Below are 21749 nucleotides of genomic sequence, written 5' to 3'. Positions count from 1 at the left end.
AAAATCATGTTTTAGTTTATGATTTTCCAAAAATTGATGATATTGGTTTGGTTTGAAAAATAGATTCATAGTTTGATTAACTGAATGGTAAGCACCCCTATTTTCTCCTCACAAATGTTGAAACCTCTGAACTTGTATGTTTTCATTCATGTGGAGACGTGTTTTCAAAACCAGACCAGAAAACTAGGAACGGATCACCTAACTAGTTCCATTTTACCCAAAACTGCCATTTGGCAAAAAAAAAAATGTTGATTTAGTCAACCAACACCTAATTTGGGCACTTGAACCATCAACCCATTCGACATGAGAATAGTTTTTGACTATTTTTTTGATTTTTTTTTAAATTTTAAATTTTTTATTAAAGCAGGCCATTTGTACGGACTGGACGATCGAACTGTTTGACTTAAGAATTAGACCCAAAACAGTTCCCTATCTGTTTCAGTTTTAAAAACCTTGTGTGGAGATATTTCTAATACTCACTTGAAGTGACTAAGTAGGTATGAGGAATAAATCGCAATTCTAGTGATTGGTTATCAAGGGGTTGTTTTGAATTATTTAGTTTCACTAGTGTTTCCATTTACAAAAAAAAGAAAAAGAAAAAGGAGCACCACCTGCTAATTATGCACCATTTTTTTAAAACACATAGAAACCCTATTTTAAGGAGATGCATGCTGATTGGGCGTTCAAAGGTGCTTTTATTTTATTTTTTAAATATTTACATTATAACAAAGAATATGACAACTCAAAGCATACTGTCAGCCTTTTTCAAACCCTCCATCTCACCAAACCCAAGACATAATCATTACTCCAACCTTTTTGGAAACAATGGTTTATCAAACGCGATTAATAGGCGTTTCCGTTTTTCTTGAAACGGAGCGTTCATGATTCATGAAACGCATCTGTGCCAACTGCCAACTCCAAGGCCTAAATTTTGTAAAATCCAAATCCATCTGGCCCAATTCTTTAGGAGGCCTGAGAGAGGAGTGAGAAAGATAGTAAGCCCAGGCCTATGCAGGCCAGGATACTAAAAGAGGTCCGTTCAGTCGCTTTCGATTTTCAAATTTCAATATCCAAAGCAGGGGTGTTTTGGATATTTTGAGAAAGAAGAGTGGCAAAGTTGCTGTCTTCCTGCACTGGATCGAAATCGACCCCATTACACGCTGGAGCTTGGTTCCATTTCCTTTTCGATCTGAAGCAGCTAGATCTCATTTTCAACTCTACATCCCGAAGTACGTTTCCACAGGCTTTTTTTTTTCCCGCTCTTTTCAATACAATCCGAACCCGTCTTTTGTTTTGTTTTTTTTTTGAAAAATATGGATATGTTTATGCGCATTCTGGTAGTTTAGTTATTTTTTTCTTAATTTATTTCTCTGTTTATCTTTGTTTTTTTTTTTTTTACAGAGTGATGGTCCTGATGGATCTGCTTCTGTTTTTTGAGGATGCATTTAATTGAAGGTTAGAATGAGTTGTGGAGGTAATCTAATTTGTCTTCTTTTTTCCTGTAAGATTAGTCATTTTTTAGCTTCTTATTTCTTACTTTTTGTGATATTTGTAGATTAAGTTTGTGCAACACAGTAATATTTCTGGGTTGGCCTTTGAAATGTTGGTAAATGCTTACAGTGTTCAGTGGGTATGGATGATTCTATTTTTTTTGAAGATTATGTTTCGTTGATCTCTTTGTTTCAGCTGGAAAGACCGAAAGCCTATATCTGGTTCTTGTACCTGAATTTTTGTTGTATGCAAGTCATGGAGCATGGAAATGTTGATTCCCTTATCATTCTGAGACTTGGTTCCTCTCTGTTCTCATCTTTGATAGTTGATGTTAGTTGTACATTTTTCGAAACTCCTAAGAGAGTATAACGACTCTATATGAAGGTCAGGTTCCTCTTTAGATCTATGAAGGGGATATGTCTTTGTATTTTCACGACTTCACGTTATGCTGAATTTGTTCGTGATGCCTGTTTGATTTTCAAAATCCAAATATATAGATCAAGCGAAGACATTGAGCATGGGAGAGGATTGGAAGTCGTCCATTCAGCTTGGACTTGTTAGGTCACCTTTAGCGAACGTTTTATGGCAGGGAGCTAATCCATTTTCCAGTAAAGTTGGACATTTTTGATTGGATAAAAAGTGAAGGTGTAATTCCAGAGTAGCATGGCCCAATACTAGTGGAATCGTGTATTTGGAAGGTAAGAAATCTTGCAATAGTTAGATTCAGTTGAATCAACTGTAGCCCTTGGTAGGTGGAAATAGAGAGGGGGAAGAGTGGTTGGAGGAAAGAAAAGCTGCAATGGATTTGGTAAAGGTGGGGGGCAGAAGAAGCCACTGAGGAGAATGGGGGAGAGAGGGTGTTAATAAAGATACATGGATAGGAGGTGAAAAAGGTGGTTCTGTTGCAAAATGAGTACTTCTAATGTACGTCAGTGGGTCTTGATGGCCTTTGTAGGACAACACAGGTGAGGTGGTTGAAAAATATGAGTGGTGAAGATTAACTTTTCTTTTCAGGTTTATTTCAAGAATGCAATAGAGATTGGGGGCATGACTTCTGTCTTACAAAGAAGCTGAAGAATCTTTGAAGGAAAGAAGAAAGAATATTGAGCTTTATCTGATGATAGTGGATCCATTATATTGAATTGGTTGCTTGTTCGTCTGATTTTCTTAGATATTTTCTTGTTGATTGAATCTCTTCTGGTTTGCATTTCTGGTCTTTTCCTGGTTTTCTTATCAAGGATACTTAGTTGATTAATTCCTGTAACCCCAAAAACTCAATACGTATTTTAGCCAACTGGGCTATTGAATATATCTAAATCTATATATATATATATATTATTTATATTTATCAATGGGCTGTTGAAAGATGTACTTAAAAAGACTAGCCAAACACCCCCTAAATGGTTCTACAAGTGGTTTTGTCAACAGCCTCAGAGGTTGAAGTTGTTATTCAATCACTATTTTCTGATTCTGCACATAGTGATACATGATGAGTTAGTACAAAGAATGCTTAACAGTTGAGTGAATTCATGATTTAAATATACTCTATTCTGGTTTCTATATAAAAATAAAAGGAAAAGCAACATATTCTACAACATTTTCATCTCCGATGATTTAGCTACAAACACACACACTGCATATTGATGATTGAAATTTCAAAACTATAGAAAGAGGGTTTCTATTGTGAGATAAGAGTTCCATTTTATACATTTTCGATATAGAACCTTTTTGAGGGTATTGTTCTCACATATTATACAATGACCTTCTATTACCAATAAAATTATAAAAGGGCATCAGAATATTTTACCTCATGATTACACACTGGTTTGCACATTGTTAGATGCTACTGCAATCTATTGTTGTAAGGGTTGTATCAATCATTTGGTCAATCTCTGTTATAAGATGGCTTATCCTGTGGATTAAAGTCCTTGAAGAGGTATGTGTGCCTTTTGATGTTTCTATTGTTTGATCAGTTGCTGCTAATTCTTTCTTTTTGATTGAATATTTTTGGTTATAGGCTGATAGCAAGAAAAGAGGTCATAGAGGCTTCTCTTCCCTGGTTATTTGCCACTTGTCTAACTATAATGCAAAGGCAAGACAAGAACAACGAAATATGCTGAATGATTATAATCATGTTAAGGACTCCTCAAAGTTAAATAATGGAGGCGATGGAGGATTGGCTGCTACTAATGTAGGGGCAACTGTTCTGATACCAAATTGATGAAGGATCAGACTGGAAAGTTGGCTAAGTTTAAGGCCAAAGGTTGAGAAGAAGTATAGGAAATTTGGAAATACTAAGGTTTAATGCAAGGATTTATGAAAACTTGAAAATCTATTTTCTTATGAACAAATGTGCAGGCCAATCCACTTTCAGAAGGCTAGGAATATCTTCTTTGAGGCAATAGCAGCTAAGGAGAGAAGAGACTGAGAGAGAGAAGAGGAGAAAACCAGGAACCACTCAACATGGGAGCTAGAACAATTGTTGGATCTGGCAATCAATCACCAGATTCATTAACTCAGAAAAAAATAAAAAATACTCAAATTTTCATTTTTCAAAGAACAAAATAAGAGTATATATAGACTTTAGTTGAGACATATTCATAAGCAATAAGTTTTTTTTTTTTTTTTTTTTTTTTGTTTTGTTTCAGTTAATCAGATGCTTGTTTCCTCTTCCACTTTTTTCAGCTGCTTGTTAATGTTTGGTGATCAGCCCACCTTTTTTTCCCTTTCCTTTCATCTATTTTCTTTCTCTTTGGATTATAATTTTAGCTTTTCATCTCCTCATCACCTAATTGTCATCTATTTTTAATCTACTTAATGTATATCGTGGTTGCTTTGAGATGATGACATATATACCCACTTAATGTCACCTACCTAGAATTCATTTCTTTGCAACCAAACAAGACCCAAAAAGGATTAAAACATGAGTCTAGCATAGCTAAAAACTGAGTTGTTCCTATAATCCCAAGTAAAAATTCAATGTCACCTAACCTTTATCTTTGGTGCCATTTCTTGGTGCAATGGTAAAATCTTGGGCTGACTAGTGTGAGAATTCCAGTTTGACTTTGAGAGCATCCCCTTGTGCAAAAAATGCTGAAATTTAGGTCTATATTTCATTGAGTAATGGCCCTTTTTATTGTTCTAATATGACTCGACTAAGTGAATCTTAAGGCAAGGACTCACAGACAATATTCAAAATGGCCAGAATACATTTCTGCCTACAAAATATACAACATACATAAAAAAAATGAAAAAATCCACTTGGTTGACTATTTGGCTTCTCCATTAGGTGTGTGTTCAATGGTTAAAAGTTATATTTTTTTCTTCTTTTTTGTGGGGTCACAATTGTGTTCAGCCTTGGAGGTTGATGCTTCCAGTTTGAAATCATCAACCACTTGAGGTACCAAAGGTAGGGAGAGGAATTAGATCTACATGAAGAGGAAAAGCTTGCAGTTAGTCCTTGGGTAATGTTAGAGAACTCTTGCCTGTATGAAGAAAACCAGAAAGGAAAATGTTGGTTTTGAGTTAAAAGATCATATCCACCATGGATAACTTCTTGATCCATAGTTTTCAAGGTTCCTAGGTAATGAAATCTGAAAATAGGAAAATCATAAATCCCTACCCCTCCTAAGCTAGTAAATACTGAATAGGGAATAGTTATCTGGAATTCTGAATCTAACTAGTTTAATTGTATGCAAGTAAGTAGCTTACCTCAAGTCACTTGTCAATTTGTGCATGTCGTTCTTGCTTCAAGTATGAAGAAGGAGAATAAATGGAGTTAGAACTTATGCAGTAGAAAAATTGGAAAAAAAATCAAAAAATAGAAGGAGAAAATTTGGGGCGTTGCCATGTTTTGGTCCAAGAAGAAGAAGACAAGGGGTGGTGCCCCTGTTTCAGATCAAGAAAGCAAAGAGAAAAATGCTAAAATGAAACAACAAAAGGAAGAAGAAATTAAGGATGCAGAGCTCCTCTTTCAGACTGACTACCTTTGAGGAAAAAAATGAAAAAATGCAGGGAAGTGAAGAAGAAAAGAAGGGCAGAGCCCTTGTTTCATACCATCTTTGAGGAGAAAAAAAGGTGAAAATTTTGCAGGTAAATGAATGGGGGTGGGGGGGTGGCGTTAGAGCCCCTCTTTCAGACTACCTTTGAAGATAAAAAAAGGCAAAAAGGTTGTAGGAAAATGAAGAAGAAAATAAGGGGCAGAGCCCCTGTTTCATTCCAAAAAAATCACTCAAAAAACATAGTGAAAAGACAAAAAAGAAAGAAGAGGAAAAATGTGGCAAAGTCCCTATTTAGGAAGAAAAGAAATAGAAAACAAAGAGGTTAAGAAGAAGAATAAGTGTAGGGCATACTGAAAACTGAAGTCCATTGTTATGCAACTACAGGTTGGAGTTGGACTGCCTGTGAAACGAACCTGGTGTTGGAGAGCTCTTGCTCTTCTATTTGATTCCGGTATGAAAATAAAACCCTAGAAGACATTTGCTAGTATTCTTCTAATAGGAAATGGTGATAATATGTAATAGGTTCTATTATAACAAATAGAACTAACCAATAAAAAGGCAAGGTTCGAAAACCACCTAGTTGCCTAGGCGTTACCTTGACAACTATGTGCTGGTCTGATCATATAACCATGGTCTTCGAGGAAGGGCATGGATGACAATTCTTGGCAGGACATCAAACGATAGCTCTTCTTGATACTTCCCTAACTTGAAGGTGACCAACGACCTTGTTGTAACCCTCAAGCTGGTTTTGTTGAAACTGACTATTGGGGTAATTTGTAATTCTCTTTAAGTTTATGGCTTATGTTTGTGTGTCCTTTTTAGGGTTTCTAAAATGAGAGATTTTGGCCTGTCAAGGGTAGAGATCTTTTCTTCTATGTATGCTGAAATGTTTGTTATAGAGTAGAAAATAGAGTAAAAACCAAAAAGAAAAAACCCATTCTTCAGTCTTTTTTTTTTTTTTTTTAATCTTGTTTTTCTCCATCAAAGTTTATGCTTTATTGGTTTCTGTTGCACCAAAAACTTTTGGTAGCGGAGCACAATCTAGCCATCCATCAAAATCCAAAACTGCCCATGGTAACTAGTTCTAGTAGCTCCTCCTTTTGATTATCTCCAAGAGTTTCCAATCCTCATTTTAGAAGGAGAAAACTATGATTTTTGGGGTATACAGATGAAAATTCTTCTCATCTCAAAATATTTGTGGAATTTGGTAGGAGGGTACAAAGAACCATAAAATAATGAAGAACTTGCAACTTGGACAGAAGGAAAAAAAGAGTACAAAGAAAACAAGAAGGATGCAAAAACTTTGTATCTCATCCAGAAAGCAGTAAACAAAGCGATTTTTCCAATAATCATGGTTGCAAAAACTTTTGAAGGAAGCATGGGATATTCTAAAGGAAGAGTTTCAAGGCATAGAAAAAGTAATTTCTATAAAACTTCAAACTTCATGGAGAGGTTTTGATGATTTGGTGATGAAAGAAAATGAATCTATTCAAGAGTTTCAAGACATAGAAGAAGTAATTTCTATAATTGTTTTTGTTATTTAGTAATTTCTATAAAACTTTAAACTTCATGGAGAGGTTTTGAAGATTTGGTGATGAAAGAAAAAGAATCTATTCAAGAGTTCTTTTCTAGAGTTACTGGAATTATAAACCAAATTAGAACCTATAGAGATGATACTTCGGATGAAAAGATTATAAAAAGGTTTTGAGAAGTATGCTGATTAAATTTGATCATGTGGTGGCTGCCATAGAAGAGGCAAAAGATTTATCTAAGTTTTTTTTGACCAGTAAAAGAGAGTTTTATTTAAAATAGGTTTAAAATAAAGTTTTACAGCTTGTAGATGGGATTAATGTTCCTAACTTAGTACATAGTTCTGTCCCACTTTACGGCGCAGTCCAAAACAATTGTTGCCTCGGTGCCCCTTGTTTGGCAAGATAATCAGCTGGTCCATTTGCACTCCTTCTGACCCTTTTGAATTCAGCGTCTACCTCCTTTGCAATCTTTTCCACGGGCATGGAGTAATTCTATTGTTTGTAGCCCAAGAGATGATCACTTCTGAGTCCCCCTCCACCTCAGTATGCCTAAGTCCTAGCTGCTTAGCAAGCTTTAGCCCTTGTAGCAGTGCCAATAACTCAGCTTTTAGTGAATTTCTAATGCCAATCAGTCCTGAGAACAAAGCCAATATCCTCCTTTCAGAATTCCTGATTGCTCCTCCTATACCTGATAGTCCTGGATTTCCAAGAGAGCTTCCATCAAAATTGAGTTTAAACCTGTTGCCTTCTGGAGGTTTCCACTCCACCCTTACTTTTTCTTTCACTCTTGAAAACTGTGCTACTTCTGTCCAGGTTCTTAGAATGTCTGTGACTGAGAAATCTTGAAAGCTATGCAAGGATTTTACCCAATGAACTAAAGATTTATCCAAATTTTCTATGCATAAGTTGATGAGCTCTCTTGAAACCCATGAAGATAGAATAAAAATAATCCTTAACCCCTCCTTTGGAGCAAACTTTTCAATCCAAAATCACTCTTGGAATAATGAAAAAAAATGGTGGTGAAAAGGAAAATTCAAAAAAGGGTCATCTCAAGGTAGGGGAAGGAAGATATCAGAAAAATGGAAAAAGATGTAGAAGAGTAAACCATATGGAAGAGGAAAAAGCAAAAGGCAAAATATAGTGTTTTATTTGCAGAAAGGATAATCATTTTCTCCAAGATTGCTACTTTATATGCAAAAGGTGTAAAAATCATGTTCATGGCTTCATGCTCCAGAGGATTGTGGGTTTAAAAAGAAAGAGCAAGCTACTACACCTAAAAAGATCTAGAAAATCATATTTTTTGCTCTTATATGAATATTCAACAAGAGTTGAAAAAAGTTTGTCATTTGGATAGTGCTTGCAGTAATCACATGACAGGAAAAAGGGAATGCTTTCTGAAGCTGAATGAACAATTCAAATAGTAAGTAAAGCTTGGTGATGGAAAGTTGCAAAATGTTGAAGGAAAATGTGTTGTGGTAGTTTGGACCAAGCAAGGTAACTCTAAAACTCATTTATGATGTTCTTTATATTCTTGGGTCAACTCAAAACCTGCTTAGCATCGGACAACTTACACAAAAGGGTATGAAGTATGTATTGGCAATGGTGAATGTGACAATGTGTAATATTTGATAAGAAGTGTCAAATGATTGCTAAAGTAAAAATGACAACAAATAATGTGTTTCCACTCTCATATCTCATGATGTGGATTATGTGATGAAAAGAAAGTAGATGGATGATTCCTTGTTATGGTTTTTGAAATATGGGTGTTTGAATTTTAAAAGTCTTCTTGTCGAAGAAAAGGAATATGGTGATTGGGCTCCCTCAAATTGATAGAGAACAATTTTTTTTTTTTTTGTGAAGGCTGCATCCATGGGAAGCAACATAGGCTGCCATTCTTGGGGACATTATGGTGATAAGAGCACCATTTTAGCTAGTTCATGTGGACATTTGTGATCCAAAAAAGACATCCTCATTCAACAAGAAAAGATACTTTCTTCTTTGTTGATGACTTTACAAGAATGATGTGGGTATATTCTAGATGAAAATCACAAGTATTTTCTTTTTTTATTCAATTTAAACTTTGAAGCATTTGTTGAAAATCAAAATGTGCACAAATTAAAAATCTTGTGGATTGGTAAAGGGGGAGAATTTACACCAAAAAAGTTTTGGAGGTGTTGCAAAGAACACAATATCAAAAGAGAATTTACAACAAGACATACCTCGTAATATGTGTAGGGGTAAGGCTATGTACATCTATCCCTCCCTAGACCTCACATTGGTGGGAGCCTTGTGCACTGGGGTGCCCTTTACATACCTCGTAACAAAATGGGAGCCGAAAGAAGAAATAGAACAATTGTAGAAATTGTTCAAAGCATGTTGCGAAGTAAAAAGTTTCCAAACAAAGTTCGGGTTGAAGTAGTCAACACTATTGTCCACATTCTAAATTGCTCTTCTACCAAAGCGGTACAAAGCAAAACACCATTTGAAGCATGGCATAAGAAGAAAAGAGAGAAAATTTTGATAAATGAATAAAATACATTTTCATTATCTATAATGATAAACCGAAGGCATATCAACTACTAAACCCAACTACAAATAAATTGATGGTATAAAAAAATGTGATATTTGATGAAGAGGGAGCATACAACTCTGGAGAGAACTCATCACAAGTGAAGAAGTACCTTATAGAAGCATTATTTTCAAGGTGTCTAGGCGATTTTGAGTGACACTGGGGCACCTAGTCGTCTAGGCAATACCTGCCTAGGCGATAAGAATTTTATAATAGAAAGAACTAACTTCTGTCTAGTTCCCTAGTTTTATATACCATTCAACATGTATATTAATTGAAAGAATAGCAATTCTCTTTATTAAGAACATTAAATTTCCTCTAAAAATACGAAAGTCATCACATCTAAAAGATAAAAATCTTTTACCTATGTTAATTTCATTATTTTCAAAAATAATACTACTATAATGAGTATTTAATAGAGCAATTTCATATCAATTAGTAGCTAAATAAGGTTATTAACTTTATATTATAAATATTCAAGATGGAAAGTAAAATGGAAAAAACAAGGATGGAATTTCTGTTTTATTTAATTAGAGAGAATAGAAAAAAAAGAACATCTTTTTACTTCTATTCTTTCTTTCCTCTTTCTTTTTTTTTTCTCTTCTAAAAACACTTCGATCTTTTAAACTTCAATAGTAAAACATTAAAACAAAGTACAAATGATATATATATCTATAATTTGATAAGATACAACAATATAAATGATATTATATGAAGTGTTTGCCTTGTCATTTTTGTCACCTAGAAGAGTGCCTAGTTTCTATAAGTCAAGGCGTTTTGGGCGAGGTTCCTTGCCAAGGGTGCCTAGTCACCTAGGTGATGCCTTAACAACTATGCATAGAAGATGAAAGGGAAGTAGTGGCAAATAATAATGGGCTTGGAATAATCTCATCAAATGTGGGGCCAGCAAGTTCAAGAAACCTAAGCCCAAGAAGTTCTACTCCAAGATCTGATTCTTCAAGCTCAAGGAATCAAGGTCCATGGTTAGTAAGCTCAAGTGGTGTAGATTTAGACACCCCACCAAGAAAGATATGCTTTCTTCAAGAAACCTTAGGTTCATGTGATGTTGCCTTCTTGCTTTTGAAAGATGCCCTCCCAATTGATGACATAATTTGTTATGGGCCCGGGCGTAGGATCTCGTCACGGGTCGGTCCATGGGGAGAAAACCCTGCTTTCCCTTGCGCCTTCCCTTGCGTGCAAAACCTATTGTGAAAAACCGAATGGGTGATTTGTCCAAGAGACCACCCGAACTCTCCGAATGGGTGATTTGTCCAAGAGACCACTCGAACTCTCCTCACTCTTCTCTTGACTGGAAAACTGAATGTCTTTACTTCAACTCGTAGCTCCTTAAATAGGAGATTACAGAAGGAAATTCCTTGTTGGATTCGGCTAGGCTAGGGTAATCCAACTCAAACTCAAACTCCTAATTACCTACTCCTGATGGTAACACAACTCTTACTTAAGAAGATAAGGGATAAGGAATGGTGAAGCTGGCGGCGAGTTGGTGAGCAGAGCTGATGTGGTAAGATAAGTGTGGACCCACCCTGATGAGCTGTCGTGTGGGCCCTGCCCTACTGCTACTGCTGGGCGGTGCGCGCGTCTCGCAATGCTGCTGCTGTGCGGTGCGTGCTGCAGTCTAGTGATGCTGCCGGGCGGTGCGTGCTGCACGCTGCCGGGCGGTGCGTGTTGGTGCCTATGACTGCGCCGCAGTGCGCTGTCGGACGGTGTGTTCATAACATAATTAGGGGATGGAATGCAGTAGAAAATTTTTCAAAGTCCAAACCTACAATCTAGGAAAGTTGGGTACCTTATACACAAAAAAGGATAAAGCTGAATTTTGATGGGAGTTCACTTAGTAATCTGGGGCCATCAGGTGTGTGGGGAGCTTTAATTGATGGAGATCGAAGAATCTTAGCTCTATGCTTAGGACCTATAGGGGTGGGGAACTCACTAAGAGCCGGGGTGTTGGCTCTCGTGCAAGGCTTGAGACTGGCTAAACAATTACGCCTCCATCAGATTGAAGCAGAAGGGGACTCAAGGATGGAAATAAGTTGGATGCAGGTTGCACTCTTGGAATCTGAACACATAGGCAAGCCATGAGACAAATTTGTTGTCTTGTAAGGGAAATTGAAGTAAAATTTAGATGGGTTAGAAGGACAACCAATGGTTTGGCTGATGGTTTAGCTAAACAAGGGTCAATGAGGGCAGGATTTTTTTGTGCTGCATTGTAAAACTGGAGTTCTATATGGGGTCAGTACTCCTTATTTGGGGTGATTGTTTTGTAATTACGTATTAATTATTAAATAAAAGTTATTATTTCCAAAAAAGAAAAAGTTTTGGTGAAAGCTGAGGGAAGAAATTGCAATGGATTTATAAAACAAGACATGAGAGTTGGTTGATAAACCAAAAGAAAAAAAGTGGCTGGTTTAAAATAGATTTGTAAAGCAAAGTTCAAGGAGGATGTCTCAATTCAAAAATTCAAGGTAAGGTTTGTTGCTGAAAGGTATGTGCATATGCACAACTGGTCAACAACCTGGGGTAGATTTTAGGGAGACATTTGCGCTAGCTGTTAGAATTGAAACCATTAGAGCTGTATTTGCACTTATTTATCAATTTGATATAAAATCAATTTTCCTAAATGAAGACTTAGAAGAGGAGGTTTATGCTGAGAAACCTCATGGATATGTGATAGAAGGAAAAGAAGAGAAAGTCTATAAGCTTTGAAAAATATTTTTGCAAGAATAGATTTAAATGAGCCATCACTCTATGCCAAGAAAAAAGGTACACATGATTTAATTCTTGTTTGTCTTTATGTTGATGATTTGATTTATACATCCAAGAGTTGGAGGTTTTTATTTAGAAGTTTTTCTGAAAAGAATCAATACTTACGATTTAGTCCAAAGGAAAGGAACCAATTGGTGCTTATCCCCTCATTGGTGTGTTAATGGAGAGGCTTGCTTTCACTTACTAATCTCCTGCTCCTTTGCAACTTTTATTTGGGAATGGCTTTTCTCATTGTTTGGGTGTAGGTGGTTTCCTCCGATGAGTGTGCAAAGCTTGTTTGCTTCTACTTTTTTAGGTGACCAAAGAAAAGGGGAAGAGTGTTATGGAGATGCGTGAGGGCGGCAGTTAGCTAGACCATTTGGGAAGAAAGGAATGCAATATTGTTTTCAGGTAAGGAAAGAACTAGGGAGGCTGTCATAGAAACAATCATGGTGAGAGTGATACACTGGGTAAAATCTATGAAGCTGTTTGCTACTTTCTCAACAGGTGATTTTATGAAAAATTGGATAGAAGTGGCCAGTTCTGACTACCAGTCTACTACAAGCCCTATTTGGTTTCCACCAATGAATGACTACGTAAAGTTAAACATTGATGGGAGCAGTGCAGGTAATCCAGGTCCCTCTGGTATTGGAAGGGTGTTTAGAGATGGTGAAGGCAGAATTATTGGTCTATTTTCAGGCTCAATTGGAGTAAGTGATTCTTTAAGGGCTGAGGTTATGGCTGTCATGGAGGGGACTGCAAAAGGCAAACGACATGAATGATGAATCTAAGGAAGCTGGTTATAGAAGGTGATTCAAAGCCGGTAGTGGAGTGGCTGCATAAGGAAGAAAAAAGGATTTTGGATTTTTATCAATGAAAAGAAAAGATTCAAGTAGTTAATGCAAAATATGGATGTGAAATTCAGTTGGGCTAAAAGAACTGCGAATGGGTTTGATGATGTATTAGCAAAGCAAGGGGTAGGAAGGAATCATTTGTTTTGGGCTCAATTGTGATGGAAAAATTCTACTGTGGAGAGTTAAGAAAGTTTACCTCTCCTATTCTTGTAATTGTTTTCTCATAATTCTAATGAAATTCTGTTATTGATAAAAAAATGGTTTGATTTAGACAACTAATAGCCCAGATTTATTGAATGAATTTAAATTGGCAATGGCAAAAGAATATGAGATGACTGATTTGGGGTTGATGAGATAGTTTATGGGGAAACAACTGAAGCAAAGGGGAGGTGGAATTTTCATGTCTTAAGAAAATTATGTTGATGATTTGTTACATAGATTTCACATGAAAGCTTGCAAACGCTTGGCCACTCCTATGGTTGCAAATGTAAAATTGTCAAAAGGAGTAGAATTGGTTAATGCATTAGTTTTTAGAAGTCTTGTTGGATCCTTAATTCATCTCAGCAACACAAGGCTGGATATAGTACTTGCTGCAAGTATTGTTTTAAGATACATAAACTGTAAAGAGACTGGGCCGAATGGACCCTAGTATCTTCTCTTGTAATATCTTTTCTTTTATTGTTGGCTAATGGGCCTCTCTTAATGGTCCTGCTATTTCTTTTGTTTAATCTCTTTATGTTACTGCCTAGCTGGCCGCCCATTTAAGGGCATACTTGTCATTACTCTAACTTTAATTCTTAATAAAAAAAGGGTTAGAGGAGAAAGGAGAGATGATTCGATTTCTTCTTCTTCCTTCTCTTTTCGCCATATTCTCTTGTATTGCTGCTCTTACTTCTCTTCTTCCTTTTCTTCTAATCTTCAAATTTACACCTAATATTTGAGGACTGATTTGCATCTTAAACAAGCCAAGTAAAATTCATTTTGGGGCAGCAAAGAGAATCCTTAGATATGTGAAAGGAACAAAAAGTTTCGGACTGAAAAATATGTATGTGAATATGATTGCAAGTTGGTTGGTTGTTCAGATAGTGATTTGGCTGGTTTATTAGATGATCAGAAAAGCACATCTTGATATATTTTTACTTTGGGTTGTAAGGTGATTTCTTGGTCATCCAAGAAACAAAATACAGTAGCACTTTCTTTAGTTGATGTTGAATACATTTCAGCCACTAGTGAAGCATGTGAAGCGGTTAGGCTTAAAAGACTTTTGAAGATCTTCAATATGCATAAGAAGGCTGAAAAACCATATATTGTGACAACTCCTCAGCTCGAAGACAAGAAATCCAATTTTTCATGCAAGGACAAAACACATTGAGTTGACACACCATTTATTCAGAGAGTTAGTGAGAAGGGGCAAATTGAATTGAAGTTCATCAAGATTGAAGATCAACTTGCTGATATCTTTACCAAGCTTCTAGCTTCTGGAAAATTTATGCACTTTAAAGATCTTGTGAAAATTACAAATTAGTGTTGGACCTTTTTTTTTTGATAACTAAATTAGTGTTCAACTTGAAATGATGGCTGTTGGGGTGAATCGTTAATTTTCTTTTAATTTATGGCTTATGTTTTTGTGTCCTTTTTTGGGTTTCTAAAAAGATAGTTCTAGATCTGTAAAAGGCAGATACCTTTTCATCTATGTATACCGAAATGTTACAAAATAAGAAAACAGAGTAAAAGCCAAAAGGAAAACCTTGTTCTTCTGCCTTTTTATCTTTTTTCTCCATCAAAGTTTATATTTTCCCGGTTTCTAGGTTCTGGCCCACTGCATTCCTGTTGCATCAATAGGTTTCTGACCCATGTATGATATGAAACACAATTTTTTCTTCTCTCAACTTAAACTTGTTAACAGCTTCTTCTGAAACAGTGTTTATCTTATTCTTTCTACAACATATCCTACCTACTCCGAAAAATGTTTTTTTTTTATCAATAACAATAAACTTTATTAAAAATATGAGAATTTAATTACAACAGAGGGGGAGGTAAACTGTCTTAACTCCCCACCAGCATATTACAAAGAAAAAGGAATTAGAAATTAGCCAAAACAAAGAATCCCTATTCACCCCTTGCTTGGCTAACCCATAGACAATTGAGTTAGCAATTTTCTTCACCCAATTGTATTTCACCTCAATGTCCCTAGTCAGCCATTTGAATTTTTTCCTTTCATTACTTTGAAGCATGCATTTTATGTTTCCTATCTTCCTTTGCAATGGTAAGGGCCAAATATGGAGCTTTTGGGGGCTAGGCTATTTTTCCTAGTTATGAAAGATTCACTCCTTTTCCCTTTTGGACAAATTATTAAGGTCTAAGGAGGCAAGCAACAATAAAGATCCTGGTGAAATAGGTTTCATCAAGCAATAACTCAAGAAAGGATATTTCTTAAGCAAAAAGGTCAAGAAACCAAGAAAGATGCAGAACTAACTCAAGAAACAACCAAGAAGTAATGAAGAACCATGTAAGAATGCAAAAAAAAAAAAAGGGAGATCAGCAGAGAAATCAAATCTCATCATCATTACTATCATCCAAGCCTTATCCCAATCCATATTCAACTATATGGGATTGGCAACATGAATCCTATCTCACCACCATTCTGTTCTGTTTAATGCCATAAAAGAAATCAAATCTGATAGAAAGAAATAGAAAGTTGATTAGAATAATTTTTGATCTTACCCAATAAGAAGGGAGAAGGAAAAAAAATAGAAAAGGAAAACCCCTTCCAAGAATAGCAATTCTTGAATATGGAATTCAATGCTTTATGGATTTACTCAATCACTCTAATTTTCTGTGGTCTTACAAAGACTTTATATAGAATAAAGGATGGGCCAAGCATTAGAACACTTTTCTACTAATTACAATTCCAGAAAAATAAGAAACTCGATTCCCATAACCAATTGACACTCTATCAGTAATACAGTCATAACTTTTTTACAACACATTGGATCTACAACTACAAGATCTTGGTCTTGTTGGGTATACAATCTATCTAATGACACCAAAATCAAACAAAAGTGACAAGTTTTGGCCCCTAAAAAATAGATTGAAAGATATTTGATGAACTTGCAACTTGATATATTGAACTTTATTTCAAGTGAGTCTCATGCACTAAGACAACTTTTTTAACCATCTAAACCAAACCCATCAACACCTAAGGTGACATTTGTATTACGGTGGATTTGGAATTAGAGGAGGAATTGAATTTATCAATTCTTTGAATCTCCATATTCCATCATAGGTAGTTTCTTTATTGCATAATGGAATTGGGAGAAATAATGATTTCCTATAATACTCAGACCTCTATTTTATGCATGGCAGATACTTCATTTTTTATTGTAAATCTGGTAACTGACACTTTGTCCAGCCATGCCCTTGTCATATCTGGGTAGCATAGGTGAATTCCACTGAAACATGGAATTCAAATTAGCATCTTGTCCAGCCATGTTCTTGGGCAACTTTAATCTGTTTATACTGTATTTTCTTCATCCTTTCAGATTCTGAGAAGTTTCCATTTTCTCAATAAATACAATTCAAGGCTAATCATCACCTCAAAAAACACTGCAAGAGGGGGGGGGGTCATTTCTGTAGAATAAAGTGGAAGCTGAAATCAAAGATGTTCTGCCCAAACACAGCCTAAAGGAAGATAAGACAACAGAGGCATGCCCTAAGTAGTGGTGGGATCGGCTGGGCCCACCAAAGGACATGGGCTCAACTTCTAGTTTTCTTCAACTTCTTGCCTCAGATCCTTTTGTGAGCTGGGAGCCTGGGAATGAATCCAGAACTCCTTTGCAGAATTTTTTACTTGTTTTCAGATCTGAGAGCTTCCTTTTGGGTATTCAAATAAGATCAAATGAGCATCTTTGCATATTCTATTACATCAAACCTTGAATATTGAAAACCTTTGTTCTTATGAAGAATTACTTGTATTAAAGATACAAAAAATTAATCATATAAAAGAGATGTAGTTGTATTACATTATTTTAACACAACTAAACTGTATAGGGATTTACTGGACTGCATTTGCGGAAGTGAATGAGAGGATTTGGGCCTACATTGTAGGGATTTAATGGAACTGGGTGTGATATGTGATAGGGGGTGAAGAAACCTTGAGATAGATCCTCTAGAATCAGAACAAAAACCAGCTAGGAGTTGCAAAGTTCACTTTAGGACTACAAGAGAAAGGGGTAGAGGGGGCAGGGGGGCAAGGCTTTTTTGAGATAGCCATGTTTTGAGGATGGTGGTTTTCTTGCCAAGTAATCTGGGGATTTGGCTGGGCAAGGTTTCTTATTGGTTTATGGGGGTTTACTTTGAGTCAGCTTTTTTCTTGTGTATAAAGGCCTTGTTTAGGATGTATCTTCAGGTTGATGTTGCTCCCTGGTCCCTGCTGGGTTCAGTATTTTTGGTCTTTGTATGGAGGGTGGTATGCTTCTGATTAGTTAGAGTACTACTAAGGGGGTGTTTCCAAAGTATATGATTTTGTTTTCTGAAACAAAAACATCACTCCAGCAAAAATGTATTGTTTTTTCTCACATTGCAGTTTTTGTTTTAGAAAACAACACCATTCACATTGGCCAACATTCCCTAAATTAAAGAAAAGTATCACTACATTATTACTTCCTACTGCTCAGATCTTAATGCAATCCATTGGTAAGGTTCCTAGTTTGCCAAGTCTCCTAGGTGTCACATGAAGAGCACTTCTAAAAGTAAAAGCATGGTATAAACGAAAATGATAGGTTACATGAATCCTCAACGTGGGTTTTAAGAAACAAAGAGTCATGTCCATGTTTCTCCCATTATTGTTGGTTTTCCTTTCCATATCCATGAATTAACCAACACTGATTGCACTAATCAAGGATGACTGTTACCGCCCCCAATTTTTTTTTTTCCTTCCATTTATTTTGGGTGGTGGTAGTGGGAGGTAATTGGGTGTATAAGCAAAAGCTGTCATTAAGTTCCCGTTTGGGATGGCTTCTGCATTTGGGGTGAGTTGCATTAACTGAACTGCTTTGGTTGAGCACCCGGATTCTGGATAAGCTACTCAGAATAGCTTCATATTAGTCACAATTCTGGCATTTGGAATGCCTATGTTGGTTTTCTGGATTTTCACCAAACACAACCTCAGAGATTTCTGTGTGGAGCCCAGCTCAGAATTCCAGAAGCCGTGCCCCGAAAGCCCTCCCAAACGAGCACTGATTTTGAACAATCCACTTAGGTGGATTCTAAGATCTATGAATAGCTTAGCAGATGCTTTGGCAAGGGAAGGGATTACCTTGTACCATTGTACTTCTCATTAGGAGTTTGTCATCCTTACTAAAACAGAACTCTTCTAATTGTTACTGAAAAAATAAGAGTGGTAAGGTGATGAAAAACTACGTACCAGCCTTACTTGGTCATGCTTACTTTTCTCCTTTTTGTTATTTTCCAGTGAACATGGCTTTTGAATCTTCTCTTTATATATAATATATTTTAGTGATTGCTTACATTAATTGGCCTTATGCATTTGTAGAAGGAATGGAAGGAACAGACATCCAAGCCATTCAAACTATGCCAAGTGGTGACCGTCCTAGAACTAAATGGACATCAACAATGGACCGCTATTTTATTGACATTATGATAGAACAAGTGCATAAGGGGAATAAAATTCGGAATACATTTCGAAAAAAGGCATGGGAAGACATGGTTGTTTTGTTCAATGCAAAATTTGGATCACAGTTGGACAAGGAGATTTTACGGAATCGATCTAAGAAGTTGAGGCTTAAGTATAATGCTGTGAAGGTTCTTCTTGACCAAAATGGATTTCACTGGGATGAGACACGAAAAATGGTCAAAGCAGATGATCATGTCTGGGATGATTATCTTAAGGTGTGTTTCTTTTACACTGTTTATTTACATTCACTATTCATGACATTAACTAACTATATATAAAGGTACACCCGGAGGCACAAACATACAGAACCAAAACAGTGCCAAATTATAATGATTTATGCATAATCTATGGAAAGGAAGCTGTTGATGGAGCAACTGATTGTTCAGATCACAATGTTAAGCTTGATAATGGTATCTCAGGAATGGAGATTGTTGCAGTTACTGCAGATCCACAATCTCCTGCAGTAACAACTGGCCGTGAAGATCTTTGTTTGGTAAGGTACAAAAGCTGTTGTGCTATCTCAGTAATTTTTGTTCTGTTTTCTTTTGCTAATTTTCTCATGGCAAATGTCCATGTAGATATATGATAAATTTATGTTTGGGAGCAAGTTTCCTGATTAGTTATTAATTAATTTGGTAGATGTCCTGAAAGGATAGAAGGAATGGATAATCAAGTCCCCTCCAGTAGTGAGCGTTCAAGGACAAATTGGACTCCGACAATGGACCGTTATTTCATAGACATTATGATAGAACAGGTTCATAAAGGGCATAAAAATGGTAATATATTTCGTAAAAAAGCCTGGGAGGAAATGGTTGTCTCCTTCAATGAAAAATTTGGACTCCATTTGGACAAGGAAGTCCTGAAAAACCGCCACAAAAAATTGAGGCTGCAATATAATGCCATGAAGATTCTTCTTAGCCATGGCGGGTTTCACTGGGATGAAACAAGACAAATGGTAACAGCTGACAATAGTGTTTGGGATGATTATCTGAAGGTACATTTCCCACTATCCATTTTATCTTAGGCTCTTAGCCTACCATATGAAATTATCAATTTACAAGTAGCTAAATCATGATTCATGTAGGTTCACCCTGAAGCACGATCATATAGAACTAAGACTGTCCCAAATTATAAAGATATGTCCGTGATATATGGAAACGAAACTGCTTACCATGGATCAGTTGATGATGCAAACCTTGCTGATGGCACTCCCAAAGTCAAAATTTCTGGAGTTTCAGGGGCTTCACAATCACCAGCTGTGTCTGTTGTTCCTGGAGATCCAGGTGTGGTAAGGTGATGCCAAATTGAAACAACTCTAAGGATGTTGGTCATTTCAATTTTCTATTTTTTGGTTGTTTTTCATTAGTTGGCTACTTTGTGGGCCAACTGTGGCATTATTAATGTATATTCCTTTGGCAACTTGACGTGCATTTGACGAAAAGAATGTTTTCTTCTTTTCCCATAGGACTTCCCTATTTGTTGGAGGAATGGATAACCAAGACCCTCCAAGTATCGATCATTTGAAGACTAACTGGACTCCTCCAATGGATCGTTATTTCATGGATATTATGTTAGAACAGATAAGTAGTGGGTGCAAGATTGGTAATGCATTTCGAAAAAAAGCATGGACACAAATGCTTGCACTGTTCAATTCAAAATTTGGATTAGAACTAGACAAGGATGCTTTGAAGAATCGACATAGAAAATTGAGGATGCAATACAATACTATGAAAACTCTTCTGGACCATAGTGGGTTTTGCTGGAATGAAACACGACAAATGGTTACAGCTGCAGATATTGTTTGGGATGATTATCTCAAGGTGCAAATATTTATATGGTTTACATTGTGATGTGCTAATTTTCATCTAGCTAGTATGTTACATTCTTACATAAGGTTAATGCAGGCACACCCAGAAGTGCGATCGTATAGAACTAAAACTCTGCCAAACTATAATGACTTGTGTGTGATATACGGAAATTCAAGTACTGATGGAAGACACAGCTGTTCCGGGCATGATGCTGATCCTGAAGACACCCCAGGGGTGAAAATTGAAGTAGATGGACCACAGTCACCAACCTCTGCTGCCCATGGAGATCCAGTGATTGATACACAAGAATCTTCATCGTATTCAGCTGGGGCCGTGGATACATTGAATCAACAGAACAAGCGCACAATTGCAGCACCATTGACCTTTGCAAATTCTAGAAAAATGCCAAGGAACACTGATGAGTGTATGATAGAAGCTCTTCGTGAAATGGCACATGCAGTTACATCATTGGCAAATAAAAAGAAAGACAATGAGGCCCCTAGTACACTAGAAAAGGTGGTTAATGCACTTCAGGCTATACCAGATATAGATGAAGATCTCTTTTTAGATGCTTGTGATCTGCTGGAGGATGAACAAAAAGCAAAGATGTTTCTGGCTCTGGATTCCACAATCCGCAAGAAGTGGTTGATGAGGAAGCTTCGGCCTTAGTGACCTTACCTATCGGGTGATATTTAACTAGTAGTTTGTTTTTTCGGATGTGCATTGACTTGTTTAACTTATTGTTCGTAGCGAGTACTGTGGAAATCAGTGTCTTCTAGTATTTTTTGATAAAAAGAACTGAATCTTCAACTAATGTTAATGTTGAATTTTCTGCTTATCTAACAATTCTCATCCAATGTTTTCCTTGTACTTCTTGTAATTAGACTGGTAACTGTTGGCAGCTGTAGAGATCTATAATATACATTGAGTTCTTACGGTTCATTTATCTAGATTTACTTGCAACTAGCAAGACGCAAACGCAACATGAGCACATTGAGCAGTAGTCCAGACCCTACAGTACAGTCTACTCAATCCA

The 21749-nt window shown here is 36.4% G+C and overlaps 1 protein-coding gene across 3 annotated transcripts; it reads left to right on the top strand.

The window, feature by feature from the left end:
- The first annotated feature begins 994 nt into the window (after positions 1 to 994).
- LOC148864660 (uncharacterized) lies at positions 995 to 21655 on the top strand. Of its 3 annotated transcripts, none has more exons than XM_088976905.1 (8): positions 995 to 1229; positions 1402 to 1474; positions 18765 to 19120; positions 19186 to 19403; positions 19545 to 19899; positions 19990 to 20198; positions 20371 to 20725; positions 20810 to 21655. In XM_088976905.1, the coding sequence occupies exons 2-8, from the start codon at positions 1462 to 1464 to the stop codon at positions 21380 to 21382; spliced, it is 2079 nt and encodes a 692-aa protein (XP_088833031.1). In that variant the 5' UTR covers positions 995 to 1229; positions 1402 to 1461; the 3' UTR covers positions 21383 to 21655. The 3 variants fall into 3 exon arrangements, with proteins under 3 accessions (XP_088833031.1, XP_088833029.1, XP_088833032.1); XM_088976903.1 differs by having other exon boundaries at positions 1159 to 1229; positions 1402 to 1455; XM_088976906.1 differs by lacking the exons at positions 995 to 1229; positions 1402 to 1474 and adding an exon at positions 1561 to 1630.
- Positions 21656 to 21749: the final 94 nt, after the last annotated feature.

The sequence above is a fragment of the Nelumbo lutea genome, chromosome 3 (assembly GCF_056320005.1).
Source record: "Nelumbo lutea isolate HS-2025 chromosome 3, American lotus-T2T, whole genome shotgun sequence".
NCBI lineage: Eukaryota > Viridiplantae > Streptophyta > Magnoliopsida > Proteales > Nelumbonaceae > Nelumbo > Nelumbo lutea.
This window is presented reverse-complemented; position numbering and strand designations above follow the sequence as displayed.